Genomic DNA, 23,697 nt, shown 5'->3' with positions numbered 1-23,697 from the left:
CACGAACCCGTGTCCCCTGCATCGGCAGGCGGACTCTCAACCACTGCGCCACCAGGGAAGCCCAGCAAGTCCTTTTTCCATCATGACCAGCATAAAGTTGAACTCCAGTCCATCCCAGATCTGAGCTTATTCTAAATTATAGGTTTCCCTAAAATCAATGTGGTTTCATTGAATTAAACTACTCCTTTCTCTCCCTGGCCCAAGAAGCCCTGACATGAAGGTGGAGGCTCCCACGCTGGACTGGCAGCAAGGACCCTGCGCGGGGAGGGTCACTTCCTCTGTCCCCTACACAAGCTGCTCGCACTCCTTCTCAGCCCTCAGCCCGCTGTTGGTTCCTGCTGGCCCCCTCTTCCACTTATGCAATCCCTTCCCTCCCTTCTCCTGCCAGCCCAGTTCACTGACAAGAGTCTTCATTTTCCACTTTCTGGTGTAAACAAGGAAACATGTTAATTGAGGGTAGGGCTTTAGCATCAAGACTGGGAATACTCCACTGCAGAGCAAAGATCATTTCTTGGAATTATTCACTTAAATGTTTACCAGAAACAACTATCAAGTGTTCCAGATTGATTCACAAATGGAATTAGTGAAAGAACTGTGAATAGTTTCCATTTTCTGGTTTGTTTTAATCCTACTGTATAAAAATATTTTGTGGGGGAATCACCTCAACAAAAGTTCCATCCAATGACTAAAGGAGGTAAAGATTCCAAAAGCCAAAATGTTACTGGAAGTTAAACTTGCCAGGGTGTATGGCAAACCCAAAACAGACACAATCACTATACGATGCAAAAGCCATCCTAACAAGGCAAAAAGAAAACAATTAGTGCTGCCGCCAGTGCCTCATAATTTTGGACAGTCAGGAAGAAGTGCCTCCAGTCCCTAATTGATTTCTCCTTTGCTGTTCGTGGGATAAAATATGTAACTGAAAATGCCTTTGCTGTCCCAGACTGAGGAAGACATAATGAACCCTGGCTTGCCAGATTATTCTGCAACATCTGAATGCTTGCAAGAAGAAAAAAGAAAAAAGAAAACAGCTCTTGTCTGGTTTTTCCTAGTCAATTTTAATTACTGTAAGGATGGGTGCAGCAAGATAAATGTTTCCTTTTCAGTTCAGTGCTGAAAGAAACACAGGTTTTCCTGCTGCCTTTTATGTTTAAGCTGTGAGGTCCGCAGCCTATTCTTATTCACTAACTGGAAAAGATTTGTAGCAATGGCTAGTTTCATGTTTTGTGCTCAACTCCCAAAGTCCCAATTTGAAGTCCTCTTCCACTTAAGGAGACATTTCATTTTTACTTTAATTTAAAAAATGTTCTGAATGCAAAGCGACATTACAAGGACTACTAGGTTGCCTAATATAAATTCTGTGTGTGCTAAGCTCTTCAGGCTGTGTCTGCAGACAAGGTCAGTTCAGCCAAACTAACCAGCTGCCAAGCAGCCAGTAGGGGTGGGAGGAGTCTTAAGCATACAACATGTGGACAAGCCAAAGTCAGACCCAAATCTAAGTGAGGGCAACAAGCATTTGGTCTTAAAATGGCCCATGGAATTTAATCTTGTTAAGCAAATTCGAACTGGGCAGTTGCCCACAATGACCCAATGGAAAGTCATAGAAAAATATCTCTGAGTGCCCCTGTCCAGTGCAAGACCTTCTGCCTATCTTAGCATCACTACTGGCTGGCACTGGAAAACAGAGCCTGCTCTGTTCCCCACCCTGGTTCCCCAGTTAGTCAAGGCTTCTTCAGGAAAATACCAGTGTAAGAATTCACACAGTCCATACAGTGAACATTCTCTACAACTTCTGAATATGGTAGGAAAATTGCTCCTCAATTTTCTAGGGGAAGCCTAGAAAGCCCTATACAGGAACACGATATGAATTTAGGGGTTCCTAGATGGGATGGGGGTGAAAGGATCACAGACTGGGGTGAAAAAAGCCTTATCTAGGAACATGGTATGAAATAGAGTAATCCTCAATCATTCATTCTATGAGGGATTAGTAGTGAGATATCATAGATAAGAGAAATCCATAGGACTCTCCTGTTTTAACTATTCGTTTCCAAAATAAATATTCTAATCCAAGTTTCTACTGGAGAATAAAATAAATCAAGTGTCCACTCTTTGGTGGAGTCAACAACAGCGAACTAACCTAAAGGGAGGTAATGAGACATTCCAGCCCGGGCAAGAATCCCAAGTAACACAAACAGAATGATCAGTCATCACTCAAGGGCTTGCTGGAACAGCCCAAATAAAGCAGAGACGTTATTCTGACAGTCCTATCAAAGCTGCATTTTGGCAGGTATGAATGTTTTCCTGAGGATTAAAGAGGGAGATGTAAAATCAACCCCATTCAGCTGTGAGAAGAAATCTCTCCTACTCATGCATCATTAACTTAAATTTTGTTTACATAAAAGGGGAAAATGCAAATCAATCATCTACATAAGACAGAGAGCAAACTGGTAAATGACATAGCTGTCCTGACTGGAAAGTTAAATGAAAAGAATACTGACCCTCCACTTCTGAGATGAGATGGCAAGGATGCTGCCCCTTTGAAAATTTCTTGCTCCTTGATTTCACCGAAGTCTCCGTCATACGTTAGCTGAAGTGGGTGACTCAAGTGGCCAATGGCATTTGATTCTGTTAAATAAATCCCATGTATTTTCACCATAGAGTCCCCCATCGTAACTGTTTCTTTGGATTCCACTCTCTTTGCTGTAATAACCAAGGAAACGTTTTGTCAAAGCATTTCTTATTTTAGGAATCACTATCTTTCAATATATTTTTTTCAATCCAAGAATTTATATAATTTTAAAACTACATGTGGGGCTTCCCTGGTGGCGCAGTGGTTGAGAGTCCACCTGCCAATGCAGGGGACACGGGTTCGTGCCCCGGTCCGGGAGGATCCCACATGCCGTGGAGAGGCTGGGCCCGTGAACCATGGCCGCTGAGCCTGCGCGTCCGGAGCCTGTGCTCTGCAAGGGGAGAGGCCACAACAGTGAGAGGCCCGCGTACCGCAAAACAAACAAACAAACAAACAAAAAAACTACATATGACTTATAGTAATCAAGTCTGGAATTGTATGGATAAAGCCTCCCTGAACATACGCAAGACCTCTCCACCATTTTAGGTTTGACATCGTCAATACAGCAGGTAAAAAGGAACAGAATCTGAGCTCTATTAGCTTTGAGTCTACCTGTAGGTAAATACTCTAATTGAGGTTTATGAACTACCTAAGTCCACATAAATACTTCTGTGTCCCATAACAATTCTTCTTCCTGAATTTGATCATGTTAGTAACTTTTCATTCAGAAATATTTATTGAGTACCTTCCTGATGTCCGGCACTGTCCTAAGCACTTGGGATGCATTAGTGACAGAACAAAGATCCCTGCCCTCATAGGGCTTACATCCCAACAGTACACCTGTTTACACAATAGACAATAAGTAACAGACCATAATAAATGAAGTATATAGATAATAAGTGCTGTGGAAAAAAGCAAAAGTAGAAAAGTGGAGAAGGGTAAGGGGGATTGGGAATTGGGGCAGGTAGCAATTTTGAACAGGTGGGCATGGCAGGCAAACCCTTACTGGAGGTAAGGCATCAAGCCGTCAGATGATGAGGGACAGTATTTCCAGCAGAGGGAACAGCTGGTGCGGAGGCCCAAAGGCAGGAGTGTGCCTGGCATGCTCAGGTGGAGTGTGTGACGGGAAGGAGAGGAGAAAGGTGATCAGAGAAGCAGGGGCCGGCTCTTGGAGGCCCAGCAGACGACTCCCAGGCGGGGACACAGGAGGGCACTGAAACACTTAGAAGGCTTTCTAAAAAGGAATAAGATAAAGTTGCAAAAAAGAAGTCCAGTCTCTGAACTGAAACACCTACTGTGTTTACGGCTACAGATCCTTAGACTTAAAATACAACACTGTTTCTTCATCAGCACATTGACATTAGGAATAGCTTACCCACGATGCTGCTACTATACTCTAGTCCATGATAAAATATGTTTTTCAAAGGGGCAAGAGGGATGAGCTTCATATAGAGAAATAGTTTTGCAAGCTTTTCCAAAATGACTCAAGGTTTCCTTTCCTGCACTTGAACCACCAAACCAATAAAAACCAACAATGACAAATCCATCTCGTCTGCTCCTCTAAGCTCCGTGCTTTCCAAACACTGAATTTTACAAGAGAAAGGAACCTTAGAGATTGGCTAGTCTAACCTTCATTTTTCAGATGAGAAAATGGAGAACGCAAAAGGTAAGGTGACCAGTCTAAGGTCACAGAGCAGGTTCAGGGAGAGCCGAGACTGTATGGTGGGGAGAGCATGGGCTTGGCATTCCATCAGACTTGGGGTCAAGTACAGGCTGTGTGATGCAGGCAGCTCACTCAGCTTCTCTCCCCTTCCTCAAGTGGTCCCAAGTGATAATGGCCTGGTAAAGTGACTTCTGTGGTCCTAGCACACTCAAAACCCAGAAGTTATGATCATTATTATTAATGGAACCCACGAATCCTGACTTCTAGTCCAGGGCTCTCTCCACAGCACCAGACAACCTTAAATATCTTTAGGTCTGAATTACAAAGCACATACTTTATTTTAGATTACAAAGCACTGTTAGCCTGTCCCTATATTTTAGTATTCGTTTCTTTCACTCCACAAATATTTATGAAGCATCCACTGCCGTGTGCCAGATGCTGTTGCAGGGGCTGGTGGTCCAGTGGTGAACTGAGAAGTCCCAGCCACCATGGAGCTTCTGTTCTAGAGGGAAAAATGCAACCCTACTTGTGGACGGAGGAGCTGCAGCCCCTCTGTCTTCACAATCTACTGGAGCGAGCTGTCAGTTATTACTACAGCGAAGAATGGCCCCGGGGCTCACTCTTACTCCTGCTAGATGTCCACCATTCAACTGAACATGAGTAACGATGCTCTAGGTCTCTCTGGAAAATATGTGCAGCACGTTGTACTAATTTTGTAACAGATCATGGTACACTTCAAAAGGATCCTACAACCATTAGCCTTACCGTGTAGGAACTGTCCTGTTTCACAGATATTTTCTTTGGCACTTACTATAGACTACACCCTGTTTCCTACTGAAGTTGTTCAGTCTAGTAGGGGAAACAGAGAGGCAGATGCGTCCAGACAGATTCAGTACAGTGTGGTCTGTGCCAGGTAAGGACGAGTAAGAGAGCAGGGGAGTCCTGACGGGTTGGAGTTGGTCAGGGCAAGATTCATAGAGAAGGTGGCACCTGAAAAGCATTCCAAAGGGTTAACAGGAGGCCAAAAAAGAGTTCTGAGCAAAGGGAACAAAAGTCTGGCGTGAGAGTCAGCTTCAAGTGTGTCCAAGCTATACAGTCAAGCAGGACCCCATGCTTAGAAGGGCCTTGAACTTGGTTTAATGCTTTGCTGTTGCCATCCTGAAATTCTAAACAATTTTTGAACAAAGAGCTCCACACTCTCATTATGCCTGGGTCCAGCGAATTATATAGCAGAGACTGCATGAGGCATGAAACAGCAGGATGGGTGTGGGGAACCGTAAGGGTTCCATATTGCTGGTGCGCAGACCAGGGCCAGGGGGTGTAGGCAGGCAAAGGAGAGGGCCGAGAAGGGCCTGGAATGTTAAGGCTGGGCAGAACTATGCACGCTGCACAGTGAAGACTTCATCCTCTGGACCAGGAGAGTCAGCAAACTGCAGCCCCACCAAATCTGGCCTGCCGCCTGTTTCTGTATAGCCTGCAAGCTAAGAATGGCTTTTATATTTTTAAATGGTTGAGCAAAAAAGAAAAGAAATCAAAAGAACAATATTTTGTAACATGTGAAAATTATATGAAATTCAAATTTTAGCGGCCATAAATCAGTCTATGGTTGATTTCCTGCTGCAATGGCAGAGTTGAATAGGTTGGACAGAGACTCTATGGCCCACCAGGTCTAAAACATTCACTCTCTGGCCCTTTATAGAAGAAGTCTGCCAACTTCTGCGCTAGGTCGGTGTTTCCCAAACTGTGTTCCCCAAAAGACAGATTCCACAGTCAAGTAGGTTTGTAAAATGCTGGGCTGAATTTAAATGAAACAGGTGACTTTACTAGACGGCCTTCCCCACCCTTTAATATGCTGACGTGCACTGTGGCTCTCCAAGAGGGAGAGAAGTAAGCACACATTGAGCACAGGACCCTTCCTCCAAGGAAAAGCTATTAATATTTTTGCCAAAAGTGTTCCCTGGAACTGTTTGGCAAGCACTCCTTTAGGCACAGGGGCCCCTCTGAAAGGTTTTCAGCAAGAAGATGATGCAGATCTAATTTAGGGACCTCTTGTCCCTTATGGCGCATGGAGAGAAAACCATCGTCTTTCATGGCCCACTGGGATGAAGGGACAAGGCCGCTGCTCACAGCCATGTCTGCGTGGGCGCTTGGTGCCCACGTTCTGCTGGCTGCTCCAAGAGCCAGGGTCCTTGTGCTGACCCACCTGCAGCGCCCCAGCGAGTGGAGGGTGGAGCAGGAAAGGAGCGCTGGATGACCAGGGACAAGGCAAGAGGTGATAAAAGCAGTGGGGCAGTGTTGGGATGGAGAATACAGACCCGGGGATATTTAGGAAGCCCACGTAGGAAGCCTGTCCATGGTGGCTAAGATGACAGAGATCGTGAGAAGGTGGAGCCTGCAATGAGGTCTCCGTCCAGCTGGAGTAACGGGGGCATTAGCAACACGGTCACCTCCAGCCAAAAACCCTATTTGAACACAAGTGATTAAACTGCTGGCCCTACGAACATGACGACACACATCTCTTCTTTCACTTTCTTCAAACAGGAATTCCAAACCTGCCACGGCACCAAACCAGCCCTGCCTGGGGAGGTGTCAGCTACTAATGACTTCACACCAGGGGCAGGGACATTCCCTCTATCTCAGTCTCCACCACAGGCCTTTATAGCCTGTTACCCAACAAAGGATACCTTCTCTAAACAATAGGGACTCTGAAACAAGCCCAGGGAGCTCCTGTACAAATGAAAATGAGTCCAAGGCTGGAGCACTAGAATGGTTTTTTAAATTGGGTGATGTGTGCTTTTAAAAGACAATGACTTTTTACTGCCTCTGTTTCCTGGGTGCTGACGCAGACCCCAGGGATGATGGGAGTGGTGAAGGGGGCAACTGCCAACAGGGTGGGTGGAAGAACAGAAACAGAGACATGCCTCGGCTGGTGGGGAAACATCTGTCTCTCCTGTCACCTTCACATACATGGCAACAGCTCAGCAAGCAGCAGGATTTTCAAATGGAAGTCACCGAGAGTTAAATGTGTGCGGCATTCAGGCTCAGAAGCAAAAACATCTGATAAACAACAGCTCAGCAACCCTCACTCCAGCTCTGCCGTCCTGTTTACAAGAAGTGACCCTGTTCCTATCTGAGTCTGACCTCACCCTGCACCGTGGCTCCCGAGCCCATTGCCTCTCACCTTGGCAAGGACTCAGCTCCCGTAAGTACCAATTCTTTCTGATGTAACTAGTCTGACTGGGGCCCTGGTGGTGCAACATCTGAAAAGTCCCTCGGGTGAGTCTAAACGTTCAGCTACTATTAAGAAACAGAAATCAGATGATGTCTCTCCCTTGCTTAAACCCTGCCCTGGCTTTTCACTGCAGGAAGAATAAAGTCCTGGCCATGTCCCCCGTGGCCCGGCCCTGAATGGGCCCTGTGTCCTCAGCTCCCTCCCGCTCCCAGCCACATGGGCCTTGGAGTCCACCAGCCGAGTCTGCGCCCATCTCCGGCCTCAGCTTCAGCCTGGGCACTGTGTTTACAGATTTCCACCCGGCTGCCTTCTCCTCATTATTCACATTTCAACTCAGAGGCCACCTCCTCAAGGACACCTTCCAGAGGTGACACGATTCCTCCTGCCACAGTCATTCCCTAGCCCAGCATCTAGCTCACCTTCTTAGCGCTCAGAACCCAACTGCTGCCTTACTTCTTGGCTTTCCAGTTTATTGCCTGTCTCCCCTCACAAGCTCTTTGAGGGCAGGACTCTGTTGGCCTAGACTGGCACCACCTGACAGTTAGTAGGGGCTCAATAAATATCTGATTGACTGTTAGAAAAGAAACAAACTGGGACATCAAGGTAAAGCAGATTGCCTAATTACACACCCTGTACGCCATCGAGGTGTGGCCCGCACACCCTGCGCTGTCTCTGTCTTTTCCTTTCTCCTTGATTCTACCTCTTCAGCTGCATCAGGGATCATTAGGGACCAGAGAGGAAAATGAGTGCAGTGGGCGGGGGAGACATGGGGACTGCAGATCACGTCCTGGGCTAATGGGGCTGGGGGCTACTCAGCTCAATCACTCCCCATGGGGGCTGCACAGGAAGCGGGCCCAGCGCTGCCAGATCTTCCAATTTCTCACAGAAAGTCATACATCTAGATTCCTCCACGGGATCTTCTACATTTAAATGTTGGTGACTAATTAAAAGAAAAGGCTTGTATGTCAAACAAGTAGGATCCTAAGGTGGTGGCTTGTAACTTTTGGGATCATCTTCAGATTATCTCCTCTCTCTGAGTGTAAACCTGTGCCTCCTCTTCATCAATCCTGTTGACTGAAGGAGGGCCAATTCTATCAGCCCCTGTTAAAGTGGATTTCTAACTTTTGGGGCTACATATAGTAATGATAAATTTGTAATATAAATATAATGTATAGTAAACTCGTAATATGATCCTGAACACACATGTACGTGACTGAAGTCCTTGAAGCCATACTAACATTTATCGTCTGCAATGTGCCCTGACATTTTCCATTCTATTTTATTCTACTTCATTGTTTTAAATGTTGGCGTGACCCACTAAATCGACTGTCATCCAACTAATCGGACATTTCCTACAGTTTGAAAAACTCTTAGTGTGCCCTGGACAGGGGGTGATTCCAATTATTGGGGGCATTCCTTAGGATGTGAGGTTTTTAGCTTCTCTGTTTCCAGGTTTAGATACATGCCAGCACTTCTGTGGCCACAGGATAAGCCCCATTCAACTTGTGCTTACATTTTCACATGGGATCAGAAAGGTATTTTCAAAGACCTAAGCTTAGCGTACATTATATGAATCTTAAATATGCCTAATGAAATTAACAACTTTTTGAACTCTTAATTTAGAAATGATTTCCAATATATCAATAGGTGAACGCATTTATTAAAGAACACTTATCCTAATATTCTTTTTCTACCAAGTAACTTTTCTTTTTTTTTTTTTTTTTTTTGCGGTACACGGGCCTCTCACTGCTGTGGCCTCTCCCGTTGCGGAGCACAGGCTCCGGACGCGCAGGCTCAGCGGCCATGGCTCACGGGCCCAGCCGCTCCGCGGCATGTGGGATCTTCCCGGACTGGGGCATGAACCCGCGTCCCCTGCATCGGCAGGCGGACCCCCAACCACTGCACTACCAGGGAAGCCCCCAAGTAACTTTTTTTTAAAAAACCTTAATAAACACCCATAAAATGTTTCTTAACCAGCTTTTGCACAATATTAACGAAGTTAACATAAAAAATCATGTGCAGTTTGAAAAACATCATATAAAAATAACTCTTGTGTGCGAACTCAAGAAACATGCTTGCCCCCAGGTTTTAAAGGATGTTATGTGACCTTACACTGAGCAGGAGGAAGGGTCATGTCTGGCAGAAGAGCTCCCTGCGAGGCCGCCCTGAGTAAGCGCGCCCGGGCACTGCTTATCCTTCTAATCTTCGTGGGGTCCACTGGGGGTTTTGGAAAGGAAGGGCAGGGATCCTCTTCTGTGGCAGGAGATGCTGGAGCTTTTGGTTTCTGGAAAGAGATTTTTTTTAAATGATTGGCATGAGTTTGTCTTGAATAAGACTCACCACCCGGAGCTGGCCCTGACACTTCCAGAGGAGCACAGGGTTTCCTGCTTGGCTTCTCCCCAGCCCCCTGGTTCTCTGTCTCATTGGGCCACCTTACTTAATGTGTTAGGTATATAACACTTTTTCATTGTTTTGTCAATTATATTGTATGAAATACTCTACTCTCCTGCTTAGTGTATTTGAAAAAAAAGGTTTACCCATGCCAGCAAACAGATCTCTACAAGAGACTATAAAATATGGTATAGTACATTCAACATACTTTGTAAATTTTTGTGTTCGATTCAGCTCAGAAAACATTTATTGGGCACCCATATGTGCCAAGAACTGTGTGGAATTTAAACACTATCTTTATATATTTTGGACTCGACAGAAGTATCTTTTTAATGATATAAAAAATTTTTAATAATGTAGATTAAAAAGTCACAAAACAGAAGAGCAATAAGTAGTCTTGGACTTATGACATGAAAATGTTTTATTTGCTACATCTCAAAAATTCTATGCTGATACCCTTAGAAAAGGGACATTACTAGCAAAATTCCAGCTCCTTAAAGACTTAAAACCACCTGCACCAAGCACTGTGCCACCCAGAGCATCCTCTGGCCTAACCTCCAGATGGCAGTGGCCTCCAACCCAACCTGGAGCCGCAGCCTCACAGGGGCCTAAACTCCCACTTTTAGTATTGCCTGGTGGTCCAAGGCAACAAGATTATCTGTCTATGAAAGCACAATCTCATGCAGCAAGTGCTTCTAGCTCTCTAGCCAAAAGTAATCAAGTTAAAGTTCCTCAAGTCACTTACATACTGTGTGAAATGAGTGACTCTCAATCCAACAGGTTAATTAACAAATTTTAAAAAAAATCTAGTGTGACATTCAAGTCAGATAATTTAGAAAAATGGGTGAGCTCTTCTATCATATATGACGCAGAATTTCACTCATTTTCTCATATACGTTAATAGAACACAGACATCTATATTAGTGTTCTCCTCTCAAGAAGCTGCTTATTTCAATAACGGTTAACATTTTTCAAAATATTTTTTATATCCTCTTGGTCATTTACATCTGTAAATGTTCATAAACCAGACCAAAAAAAATTAGTTTTAATACTACAGATACATTCTTCTAAACACAGTTAAAAAAGCATAAATAAAATAATCAGCATAATAGACAGGAAGAGTAAATGACTCTGAGATCAAACCCACTTACTAGTTATGTGAACTTGGGTGGGCCATTTACTTCTTTGAACTTGCCCAGCTATCAAATGGAGACAGCAGTTCCCTTCTTGCAAGGACACTGATGTATATACAAGTCTTCTTATGGAGACTCAAGATATGCTAGCTCCCTCCCTAGCACATCTCAGTAAGCTGCTCACCCTTTACATATTTACCAGATTTGGTTCCAAGTTACTTTTAAGTCTCAAAAGCTAAGGCCCTACATCCTGAGGCAACCTTGCTGGAAAAAAGATCCCAAATTCAGAGGGGTTTATTCTGAAGGAGACAACACTCATCTATCTGTATAAATTATGTTATATTTGTTTAATAAAGAGTCACTTTACTTTTCAGACTCCTTAATTTGTTGCAAAATATTCATAAGAATGTGACTTAGGCCATGAAACTAATAGCAACAAAAAAATCTAAGAGTATGATATAGGCAAATAAGTGCTTTACATTTAATTATGAAAGATGAAATACATAAGTATAACCTTCTCAATACTGAATGTGGATTCAAGGTTTTCTTATCTCAAAATGTCTGTACACTGCAGGTACCTTGCATCTGAAACAAAGATTGAGAAGTCTGCCAAATCATAATAATGCAGACAAAGTAAATGGCTGCTTTTACAGATGCCTTAACTATTAGAAATGTTTTGGGTACTAAATAAACGATCTTATAAAATAGAAAATGTGGTTTTGCAATGCTAATTTTTACCCAGAAGGGAATAACCGAATTATCTCTGGATGGCAAGATAAATCCCCTTAACTGCTCCTTGATAAAAGGCATTATTTTCCTAGTGCGAAATTAGTCATTGCTTGCATAATAAGAAATTAGTTCCATTTTACTACTGACCTTTACTAAATTATGTATCCCATTTAAACATATACCTCATTGGACTACTTAAAATATAAAGTGATGCATGTGAAGCATTTTTAATTCTCCAAGGGAGAATGAAACAAGCCATCAATTTCTATCATGCCAGGTCCTACAAAATGTTCTTTCACTCTGTGGAGCAAAATGGCTTTTTTGAAGCACAAGAGTAAAAATTTTTTCTTGTAAAATTCACTTCATTTTATAATTCAGAGAATGTTGCAAGTGGGTTTAAATCTTCACTTGAGAACCTTACCTCCCTCAAGTTTTGTGTCATAATACTAGCCAGTGACTGGCGTATAACCAAGGTACTGGAAAAGTCAGATTTCAAGATCTGTCCTGTTAGAGAAAACTGCTAGAGTCCCTTGAAGGCTGAAAGACTATTTTCATAGAACAACCCAGTCAACGAAGACAAACCCCCTAGAATATTTAAGGGGTCTGGCTGGCCTTGACTCTCATCCCAGCACAGTGGGCCCTGACCAGCTTCTGACTTGGCTCCTCCGGATCACCAGCTGGGAAGGTGGGGTCCCACTCTACATGAAGACTGGAAAAGGGGGTCCAAGACCTCCCATCTCAGAAAGTTGCTGTGATTTAATCTGTAAGGCAACAGCGCGCGCACACACACACACACACCACACACACACACACACACACACACACACACACACACACACACACACACACACACACACACACACACACACACACACACACACACACACACAGACCTCTTTGGATGTGGCAATTGTAGGTGCATTTCTACTACTATGATTCTCTCCACAGGTCCTCTGTCACTCCCAGCATGTGATTCACTGCTGTAATGTCACCCTTCCGTTTCAGAAACAGTGAAAGAAAAAACACTGCTTTGACATTCGCATTCTGCTCTTTCTTACCCTGGACCTCCCCTAGTCCAAAGGTATATATGGGCTTCTGAGTCCCTTTCTTTTTAAAATATATTCAGTTTTGTTTTACTTGTCAAACACTTGGAACTCTGTTCCTATAAAATACAAAAACGGGCTGAAACTAATCTATGCTGTGAGAAGTCAGGACGGTGGTCACCCTGGGAAGGTGGTTTCTGGGGCGCTGGTAGCGACCTGTTTCTTTCTTCTTCAATGCTGGTTACCGAGTCTGTGGAGTTTGCATAAATTTATCAAGCTGTACTCTTATGAACTGTGTCTTTTCAGTATGTCAATAAAAAGTTTAATTAATAAAAATACCTGGGGACTTCCCTGGCAGTCCAGTGGTTAAGACTCCACGCTTCCACTGCAGGGGGCACGGGTTCCATCCCTGGTCGGGGAACTAAGATCCCACATGCCGCATGGTGCAGCCAAAAAAAAAAAAAAAACTTGGAGCATAAATAACTAGGCTTTGTAAATTTCAGAAACATAAGGAGAACTCTGTTTTGACAATGATAATGATGAAAAACAAAACTTCCTATTTCCTCAATCTCTTTTCCTACTTTATACAACCCTGTAAATCGGAACATCAGCTAATTAACCCGAGTGGCAGAATGGAAATGGAAATAACTATCACTACACAACAGCCCCACGTCTCACAGCTGTCGTGGGAAGGGGGAGAGCTGCTGAGAAAGAGAAAGCTGTGCACGGCACACCTACATAGAAGGTGGATATAAATGCTCATGGCAGACTGCAAACTGCAGGGCTTTCCCCTGACTTATAAGATTACAGGTGCTAACAGGAACCCTGGTGAGCCGGGACCAGGAGTGTCAGTTCTCCTGTCATTCTCAGAAGCCCAGGGCGCTTCTAAGTGTAGGCAGCCCACCCCTGCTGGAGGCTGTGGGAGGAGCACAGGCCTGTACCGGGAGGGGGTGGGCGGGGAGGGGACAGAGAGAGCTGTCAGCCTACAGGTGCAAAGAGTTGAGAGGATTTGTTAAGTGTAGGAGCTGGAATGGGTCCCTCTTCCCTGCCTGACTGCTGGGCGAGGAACTATTAAAAGGCAAACCAGCCTGAGAAAGTGTCCCAGATCCAAAAAGTGCTGAAATTCAATTGTTTAGGTCTTCACAAATTCTTTCAGCAACTGCATCCTTAAGGGACTTAAGTATGTACCACCCCTCCCCCACCCTCCGTCTCCCTGGGCTCCCATTGCCCCTGATCTCCCCTCTTTGTCAATTTAGTGGTCACCAGAGTCAAAGGGTTCTTTAAAAGGTCTAGTGGAAAGGAGGAGAAAAGGTGGAAGGGGAGGTAGTTATGAGGCCACTTTCAGGTTTTATTTACTGGGAGCTCCAAACTTTAATTATGGTTTAAAACGAAATATACCTGAGACCCTTAAATAATCCACTCTAACAAAACAACTCAAACTAATGGAGTTATTCTTAGCCTGATTTGCACATAGCACCCAACCATTCTGCAGTAAAGAAATTTAACTGCAGTGATCCTAAACAGAGGCAAATGCCAACATTATCTTTGCCTAACACCTAATCCTGCAGTCCAAGAACTATACTTTGACAGGGACCATGTGAACTCTAGAAATTTAGATTTTTAGGAAAGAGTGAGTCCCCCCAAATTACAGCAATATTAAAAACAAAGCATAGGAGTCAAATGACAGAACTGTAGAATGGAGAGCCACCCTTCAACAAGTCAGACCTACTGGGCTGCTAAACCAGGGGCCCTCTTGCTGTTGCTGGCTCAAAACCCAAGTGGTTTCCAAGGCTGTAGGTGCGAGAAGCCATACGTCAACGATAGCTGACAAAATACAATACTTATTGCACACTGGTTCATGCTTCCTATTTTGGAATCTTATTTTTGTCATCTGCAATATAAGAACAAGTATAATCTTCCTCACAGAGGCATTTTGACGAGTACTCTGGGAATATATGATGCATTTGGAAACAATCGGGGTCATTTGGGCATGGACTATACATAAATGATACTACTGAGTAATGTTAATTTTCTGAGCTGTGATGATAGCATTGTGGTTTAGGAGACTGTCCCTGTTAATATGAGATGCATGCTTAAATTTTTGTGGAAAAAGTCTTATAAGGGCTACAACTTACTTTAAAATAGTTCATCAAAAACAAACATACGGGGCTTCCCTGGTGGTGCAGTGGTTGAGAGTCCGCCTGCCGATGCAGGGGACACGGGTTCGTGCCCCGGTCCGGGAAGATCCCACGTGCCGCGGAGCGGCTGGGCCCGTGAGCCATGGCTGCTGAGCCTACGCGTCCAGAGCCTGTGCTCCTCAAAGGGAGAGGCCACAACAGTGAGAGGCCCGCGTACCGCAAAAAAAAAAAAAAAAAGAAACCAAACATACGCACACACAAACATACACACACATAAACAGTAGTAAAAATTGAGAAGCACTTGACTGACGCCCCAGTTCCATGAAAGTCTAAGGAACTGGTATCACCAGATACTTGCGGTAGCAGGGGCATAAAGGCAGGGGTGCCTAAGGAAAATTGGTTGAAAGTCTGTGTAACTCCTTCCCTCCCAGCTCTACGCAGTCAGGCTACCGAACCCAGGATTAGATGGGGAGTGTGTTCTTCGGAGAGGATGAAACAGAGGGTCTCCGAATCAGGCTAACCAGGCACAGTCAAGAGTCAGGGTACTTAATGTAAACATAGATTTAACTGAATATTTACATACTGAATGCTAGGCATTCCTACCTTCTTCCTCCTGGCTCCTAGAAGTTAATGTATGTATGGTCAGGCCACTCAAAATGACTGATCTCTTGCTCCCTGTACATCCCCTGCATGAGCAGCATCTGCTTCACCTAAACCCTACTCACATGACTGACCTTCCTACATATTTGCCCCTGACCCAGCTGGTGACTGTTCTAGTCTTTAGATCAGAACATCTCCACCTGATAGCTTATCAAAGGTGAAGTGAAGGGCATGCACCTCTGCTGGTTCCCCTGGTAACTAATGAGCCAGAGAAATTGCCCCCTATAATTGATGTCTCTATTGCCGACTCTGGGCTCTTTCTTCAGTCTTAAAGCTGGGCAAGCTCGGGCGTTGCAGGCCTGCAGGGTGCAGCCCAGCAGTTAGCAACCAGCCTTTATCCTCCAAGAAATATTCTACAGAGAATTGAGCAGCCCACAAGGAAAGCCCTAAAGATATTGCTATTGAGGGTCTCACAAACAACACAGCCCAGCCAAATCCCCCTGAATGTAGGTTTGGGTAGGTATCACCTGTGGGTTGACCAATCCATTCCACAAGCTTCCACTCTCAAATAAGAACAGCCAAACGAGCAGCATGAGCTATCAGAGGAGAGTCTCTTACGAAAAAAGAGAGACCAAGGCAAATATAAAACTGCAACAGAGACACAGAGGACAGACCATGTGAAGACACAGGAAGAAGATGGCCATCTATAAGCCAAGAAGAAAGATCTGAGAAGAAATCAACCCTGCTGCCAGCTTGATCTTGAACTTCTAATCTTCAGAACTGTGAGAAAATAAATTTCTCTTTTTTAAGCCCTCCCCACACATACACAAAAGCAACAGAGATTTTAAAAGAAGAAAACAATTAAAAAATCAAAACTACCATTAATATACTGAGATAAGATGCTGCAACCATTAAATAAGAACAGAATACTATATATTTAAAAAAAGATAATTTAGAGGGGGAAAAGCTTTAGGAAATTAAAAGTATCATAGCAGAAATGAAAAGGACTCAATAAAAGGATCAGAAGATAAAGCCTCATCCAAAAATGATGAGAACCAGAAAAGAGAAAATAAGAAAATTGAAGGGCCAGTCCAGGGGATCCTACATCTGAATAATAAATTCCAGAAAGGGCAAAAAGAACAGAAAAGAGGGGAAGACACATCAAAATGATTCAAGGACAGTTCCCAGAGCTGAAGGGTACAAGATTTCACATTGAAAGTGCTCAGCATCAGGACATTTCAGAACACTGGGAACAAAAAGAAAAAATCCTATAAACTTCCAGAGAGAAAAAACAGCAGTCAAGGTCTCAAATAATTCATTTCCCATACACCCTTTCTCAAGAAGCTATTGGAGGGAGTACTCTGCTAAAACAAGAGTAAATCAAGAAAAAGGAGGACTTGGGGTACAGGAAATACAAAACCAGCACAGGAAGGAGTAGCAAGCTGTGTGCAGATGCCCAGGGCAAGTGGTCCATGAGGGAGTGTGAAAAGTTCTCCAAGGAGACGAATCAATACCTCATGTGTCTGAATATATGAACGAAATTTAGGCCACTGGAGACGAGTTTGGAGTTGAAACAATAATAATACAAAACTAAAAGAGCAAGGCAGTTATTAACACCAGGGAAAACAAAGAGTGGTGCAGGGAAGGAGAAGTAATCATCATTAATCATCATGAGTTCAAGGCTCAGCTGTAAACAGGATTTATATAATCACACTCAGAGAAAAGGGATCTAACCAAAATTATGATATATCGATATTGGGAGTAGCAGTGGGGACAGAAAGGGTGAATGTGTTGTGAGGAGGTGTGTGGGAAGACAGACAAGGGTTAAATCTTCATCTTCTCTAGCAGGAAGTCATTAGATAATTCCTCAAGCTCCGAAGTCAGAGAGCAGCAAGACACTGTGTTATTTAAAAATTTGGACGTAAATACCAAAAGAATGTGCCAAAAGAGTTTAAAGTGAGAGCCACTGGGGAGTGGAGAATGAAAAATAAGGGGATGGAAGACTGCTGGGGGGTTTTTTTGGTAACAAATCTTTGATTATGTACATGCATCTATAATTTATTTGTATATGTAACTACTGAAAATAAAATACATATGCATAATTTAAAAGATACTGTGAAACATTCTGTTTGCCAAGTTACTATGTATCTCTAAAATTCCTCTTTGTTATGAAACTACAGGTGAATAATAAACGTGTTTCATTATATACAAACCATTATATTTGAAAAAGTATAAAAGAATTTGCTTTCATATTAAATTATTAATACATTTAGGTCTATGTGATCATTTTCTTAGCATACAGAAGTGCTGATTCCAAGTACTGGGGCCATTCCATTTCATAGCACCCGTGGTAATATAAAGTACTCACAAGCTCTAGTGGACTGAGACGTGTGCCAAAGATGGGCCTGGAATCAAAGGACTCAAAACTGGATGCATGGACGCTAGCACAGGAGACAGAATAGAAGTGTTAGTTTGTAAAGAATCCTTTTTTTAAAATTTCTAGTATATGTTAGTTAACTCTAGCCCCCAAACAAGCATTCAATGCATAAGCCTTAAGGAAGAAGCGATTTTTAAAATCACAGTACTTTAAACATTTTATTAACAACTCTTTTCTTGCTTTTAGGAGGACTGTAAGTATTGAATAACGAAAAGAAGGAATGTATACTGTGATTTTTTTTTTAAAGCTTTGTTCATATCACTTTATAAAGTTGGTATGACAATCATTATTAACCATTTCAAACCAAAGCAACTTCTTGGACCCAAGGTCTGGAAATATCTTTAGAAATCTTGAACAGATATAAGAGGTATAATTAGCAGAAGTCACACTTAGAAAAGTAACTATCCACAACTAGAATTAAGGGAAAGTGTCATCTTCATACATATATATACTTGAGTATATAGGCAAGAGAAATTTTAAATACCTGAAGGAAGACGGGGGTCTATTTTCTGCTGTTCTTGAAGATGCACACCCAAATAGTTTTCTTTGGTCTTCCCGTGGTGTAAATGGTCTTTGGGTCCTAACAGTTCTTAAGGCATTTCGTGCTTCACTTATGATTTCTGCACTAGTCTTCTGCTCGGACACTGAAGGTCGGTAAAACGGATCTAGCTTTTCTAACTTTTTATCATTTGGGGACAGCATCTTTCCTTTAAAAGTGCAATGTTCTTCAGGTAGACACCACACCCTGCAAATATACGGTACAAAATATCAACTATTTTCATCCAGTCATTTAGAAAGGAGTGCTCAAACCCAACTATACATACTTAAACCATTCCTGTATATTAAACTTGAAAAAAAAATCACAACTTTTAATTAAAAATCTACCACGCAGTTACACTTAGAAGATCAGGAAGGGAAAAGAGCTTTCAAAAAACTAGGTTGACGTGCGCAGTGATGCCTTTGGGAATACATGTGACTGAGGGAAATGACGCGCAGGGAAGAGACCTAGAGTGAAAGCTAAACCTGGAGAGAAAGAGGATAAATCGTGAAAGAAGACACCCCAGGAAGGGAAAACCATCTCATAGTCTCCAATCTATAAAAACACACTGGGTGGCGGGGCAGAGGGGTTCTGCTAAAATGTTTAACTGAAGTTTCCCTTTTTTTTTTCCCACTGCCCTCCACATAAAATGCTAGTATAAGATTAAAGTTAGGGCTTCCCTGGTGGCACAGTGGTTGAGAGTCTGCCTGCCGATGCAGGGGACACGGGTTCGTGCCCCGGTCCGGGAAGATCCCACATGCCGCGGAGCGGCTGGGCCCGTGAGCCACGGCCGCTGAGCCTGCGCGTCCGGAGCCTGCGGCTCCGCAACGGGAGAGGCCACAACAGTGAGAGGCCCGCGTACCGCAAAAAAAAAAAAAAAAAAAAAATAAAATTATGAAGGTGGGTGGAGATTCTCTTGGGGGAACAGAAAAAAAAAAAAAAAAAAAAAGATTAAAGTTAGTCAGATGGGGCCTCTATCCAAACTATATCAGCTTTTATAAATGTAGCTTGTAAACTCAGAGAAAGGTTCAGCCTTACATTTGCCTATGATATATTTGAATGAGTTGATTCAAATCACCTTCAATTTGAGATAATGTCCTACATGAATAAATACCGAATATCGATATCAAATGATCCTTTCCCAGGCCACCGCCCTCGGTTAAAAAGTTAAAGTTATGCACAAGGGCCATGAGAATGCAGATCCTTCTTTATGCTCGTGTGCCCATGGAGGCCTGGCTAACTCGGCAACACACCTCTGACAGCTCTACACTTTAAAATAGTCGAGATTTTAAAAACAATTCTAATCAGTACATTTAGTGTTCATTAAAAAAAAATGTTGTATCTCCAGGGAGACTGAGGTCTTTAAATTATTCATATATCTCAGTTGCCCAATTTTAGAATAACTTCTGCAAAAAAGAAAAAAGTTTTGTGACATATGCCCAAGGAAACTAAAAAGACACTATTTTTGTAAGTAGAATCTACAGGTGATTCCTTAGACAACTAAAGAGGGCTTAACTGTATTATGATCCTATACATGAAGGTGTTACTTAACAACGGACAACAAGAACATTTGTTTAGTTCTACCCTCCATAAGAGTTTTTGAGGAAAAGAATATGATAACTGCAAACAATATGCTGTTCCTTTCATATGGAAAGGCCAGGTGTTGAAGTAAATATCTAGTAATAAATTACTAGATAAGCAACACTATTCTAGGAATTTTTGATATAGGAGTTCCAATTTAAGCAAGGTCTCCGGAATTATGTCCATTAGAACAATTAACAAAAACTGTGGCAGGCCTGGTACATTTACTTCTAATATGATATGATAGCCTCTTTACTAAAAAATATTCAATGCTAATTATTAAATATACATATAAAGTGTTTCATACACACTATATATATATATATATATATATATATAAATTTTTGATGCATAATAATACAAATTCAGAACCACAACATCTAACTTCAGTGTCCATGGAAAGTTTGTTTGCTGGTTTGCTTTTGAAAAGCCCACTGAAGTAAGAAAAGAAGACATTTCAGTACAATGAACAAGTTTCTTCCAGAGACCAAATGAGGTTTGTGACACCTTAGCCCCACATGGCACTAATAAGTTTAGGGATGTCCAAAGGTGATCTGGCAAAACTAATTAAGATTAGAGAACGTGCTTTGGATGAGTAATAATGGACCATCATTCCTGACTAAGGTTGTCCTTGGCTGTATTTTAGTTTACATTGACAACTATACCCTTTCATAGAGTAATGAAGGAGGCCAAATTCTAAGACCTCTGTAAATTATTTGGGCATACAGGAGTTTAGAATGATCAAATACTGCTGGAAACAACGTACATAATGGGTTTAAAAATCTTTTCGTCTGTAAATTTTTACCACAAATTCTAACACAACTTTCTCTCTCCCTTTGCCTCTCTCTTCCCCGCAAATCCCACTTTAGCAGCTATGTTGTGAGAAACTGTTTCAATAATGTAGTATCTGCTCAATCTATGATCATATCAATATTAATATATTAGTAACTAAAGCAAACATGGAAATGTTCAATAATGCAAGTGAACTGAGTTAGAAGTGGGGCTTTTTCAGGGGGGGAGTCTTTTCTTTATAATTATTAAATTACAAATTCTTATTAGAGATGTTTTTTGCCAATTTAAAAAACGATCAGAGTTTGAAAGCTTGTCTATTTATAGTAAAGTATGCCTGAACCATAACGCAATAGTATCACAGAAATTTTAACTTTACAAAAATTCTCCTGACAACTGGAACAAATCCATTCAGCTAGTATAGATGAACTGTTTCCTCCCCTTGGATCTCTGGGAACACAGACAGGAATAAACACTGTCTTCACTCTCAGGCAAGGACCAACCACTAATGCTAGTTCATTTACTTTAATACCAAGCAGTGTGCTAAGTACTCTCAAGTACATCATCTCAATTAACTCTATGAGGTGGATAAAGTCTTAAGCAATAGCATGCACACACACGTACACACACAACCTAAGACATACGCCCAGGGCTGATACTGAAACTATTACCCACTGGATGGGGTGGTGGAAGGTGGGAACTCAAGAGGCCCTGGGGCTGCAGCTATTTACACACCAATATAGAAACATGCCGGTGTTTTCACAAGTAGAGCAGCTTTCTTGGTGTGAACCAGCTGGGTATCAGTCCTGCTTGTACCCACATGCTTTTAATACAAGCTAGAAACTGATGGGGGCAATACGAAAAATAGAGATAAACTACCATGTGATTATGAAAGAGAAAGGGATTTCTGATTGCGAGGTGTCAGGCAGACATCCTAGAGGTGATGCTTGAGCTAGGTTCTGGAAAATGGTCTGAATTTGAACAAACGACAATGGCTGACATTGGGGCTGGAATAGAGGAGGAATTTCCAACCAAGTCAATGAGTGAGTCAAGGCAGAGTATCAAGGACACATGGGGTGTGCGCTTGAGAGGAAGGAGCTCTGGAAATGAAAACTGGAGTTGTAGCAGAGACAGAACTGAATGGCAGGTCAGGAAAGTAAATACAAGCTGATAAGCAAATTAAAAGATGTTGAGGCATGATGTGATGGCAGGAATGGGCAGGATGGAAAAAGCTAGAAGGGACAAGATCAGGCAGTTCTTATATAACCACCCAGCTAACTCTTAGAGGTCCCCGAGAAAGCTTTCCTGGACATGCCTCTCCCACCCTCAACTAGGTGTCCCTCCGCCACACTCTGCAAGGTCCCCCGTGGTCTCTGTTAGCACACCCCACCCCTCACTGGGTTAGAATTGCCCGCGCACCTGGTGTTGCCCCACCAGACCCTGAGCCTTATCTCTTCACGTGAAGTACCCCTTAAAGTCAGCATCTGTGTAATCGCTGGACTCCATTTTCAAATACAGACCCAAGCTAGAAAATATCCAGATGAAGGCTGCATGGCTTTTGAATTGGAGGCATTTGTTACAGTGGATTAAGAAAGCACAGGGGACTTTATTTCAAATGGCATCTGATTCTTGATGCCATGGGGTAATATGAGATCAAATTTAGCCCCTTTTTGCTTTCTTTCTTTCACTTCAAGTTGCCCAGCATGGAGTAAGACTTGATAAATGCTGTGATTAGTGGATGGGGCACTGAAAGCCCGAAGCATAGGAGTGAAGGTGAACTAGAGTAAGAAGACAGATGAGAACAAGTAAGATGCACCAAGAACACAAGAACCAACAGGATTTGGCATCTGAGAGGGCAGGAAGGGGGTAGAGGTGACACTGGGTATGCAAACTTAGGGAGGTTGGGAGGGCAAGGTGACCTTTTAAAAGAAAACAGGAGGGGCTTCCCTGGTGGTGCAGTGGTTTAGAGTCCGCCTGCCGATGCAGGGGACGCGGGTTCGTGCCCCGGTCCGGGAAGATCCCACATGCCGCGGAGCGGCTGGGCCTGTGAGCCATGGCCGCTGAGCCTGCGCGTCCGGAGCCTGTGTTCCACAACAGTGAGAGGCCACAACAGTGAGAGGCCCGCGTACCGCAAAAAAAAAAAAAACAGGAGGAGGGACTTCCCTGGTGGTCCAGTGGTTAAGACTCCACACTTCCAATGCAGGGGGCCTGGGTTCGATCCCTGGTCGGGGAACTAGAACCCGCATATCGCAGGACCCGGCACAGCCAAATAAAAAGAAAACAGGAGGGGATGTGCACTTTGAAGGGAAAGAAGCAGCTGAGTTCTCTTGCATCACTGTCTTGAGTTTATGATGTCCATAGGACCTCTAGCGGATGACCACCACCAGCGGTAGGGAATTTGAAACTGGCGACCTTTTCAAACAAAATATTTCTTATTGGTTAGGGGAAAAGTTGTGCGTTGTCATTTATAAGTTTATACCTAATTATAAAGATCTGTCTTTACCTCTGCTGCTAACAGTCATCTGAAACAGGCTTCTTGCTAAATGTAACACGGCACTATCAGGATGTTTGCAGCAGGGGAAAGACTGGCCATCTCCATACTCTTTTTCCTGCAAATCAAATACTCAAGACCCTTACCATGATTTTGAATGACTTTCGTGTTAATATGAGTATCCAAAGAAGCAGTGATTAAATGCTTAGATGCTGGAGTAAAGGTTCAAATAATCTGACAATGTGCAGCTATGTAACCTTGGGCAAGGCTTCTAACATCTCTAAGCCTCAGTTTCTTCAGCTGTAAAAAGTGCGCAGTAATTGTAATTGCTTCATAGGATTGTTTTGAGAATTAAATGACAAA

The 23,697-nt window shown here is 43.0% G+C and overlaps 1 protein-coding gene across 4 annotated transcripts in view; it reads right to left on the bottom strand.

Annotated features, from left to right (window-relative positions):
* Nucleotides 1-18,680, bottom strand: part of ARMC2 (armadillo repeat containing 2) — a 101,956-nt gene extending 83,276 nt beyond the window's left edge. The window contains exons 1-5 of one of the 4 annotated variants that reach the window (XM_007447262.1): nucleotides 18,420-18,680; nucleotides 17,867-17,939; nucleotides 9,577-9,748; nucleotides 7,884-7,893; nucleotides 2,499-2,695 (exon numbers count right to left, since the gene is read on the bottom strand). In XM_007447262.1, coding sequence (XP_007447324.1) covers nucleotides 2,499-2,668 — 170 coding nt within the window. In that variant the 5' untranslated portion in view covers nucleotides 2,669-2,695; nucleotides 7,884-7,893; nucleotides 9,577-9,748; nucleotides 17,867-17,939; nucleotides 18,420-18,680. Of the gene's footprint in view, nucleotides 1-2,498; nucleotides 2,701-5,896; nucleotides 5,902-7,883; nucleotides 7,894-9,576; nucleotides 9,749-17,866; nucleotides 17,940-18,419 lie in introns of all 4 variants that reach the window. The other 3 variants (XM_007447261.1, XM_007447263.1, XM_007447260.1) reach the window with 3 other exon arrangements.
* Nucleotides 18,681-23,697: the final 5,017 nt, after the last annotated feature.

Source organism: Lipotes vexillifer, unplaced genomic scaffold (genome assembly GCF_000442215.2).
Source record: "Lipotes vexillifer unplaced genomic scaffold, Lipotes_vexillifer_v1.1 scaffold515, whole genome shotgun sequence".
NCBI classification, from domain to species: domain Eukaryota; kingdom Metazoa; phylum Chordata; class Mammalia; order Artiodactyla; family Lipotidae; genus Lipotes; species Lipotes vexillifer.
Note: the sequence above shows the minus strand (reverse complement) of the source record. Positions and strands in the feature narration are given on the sequence as shown.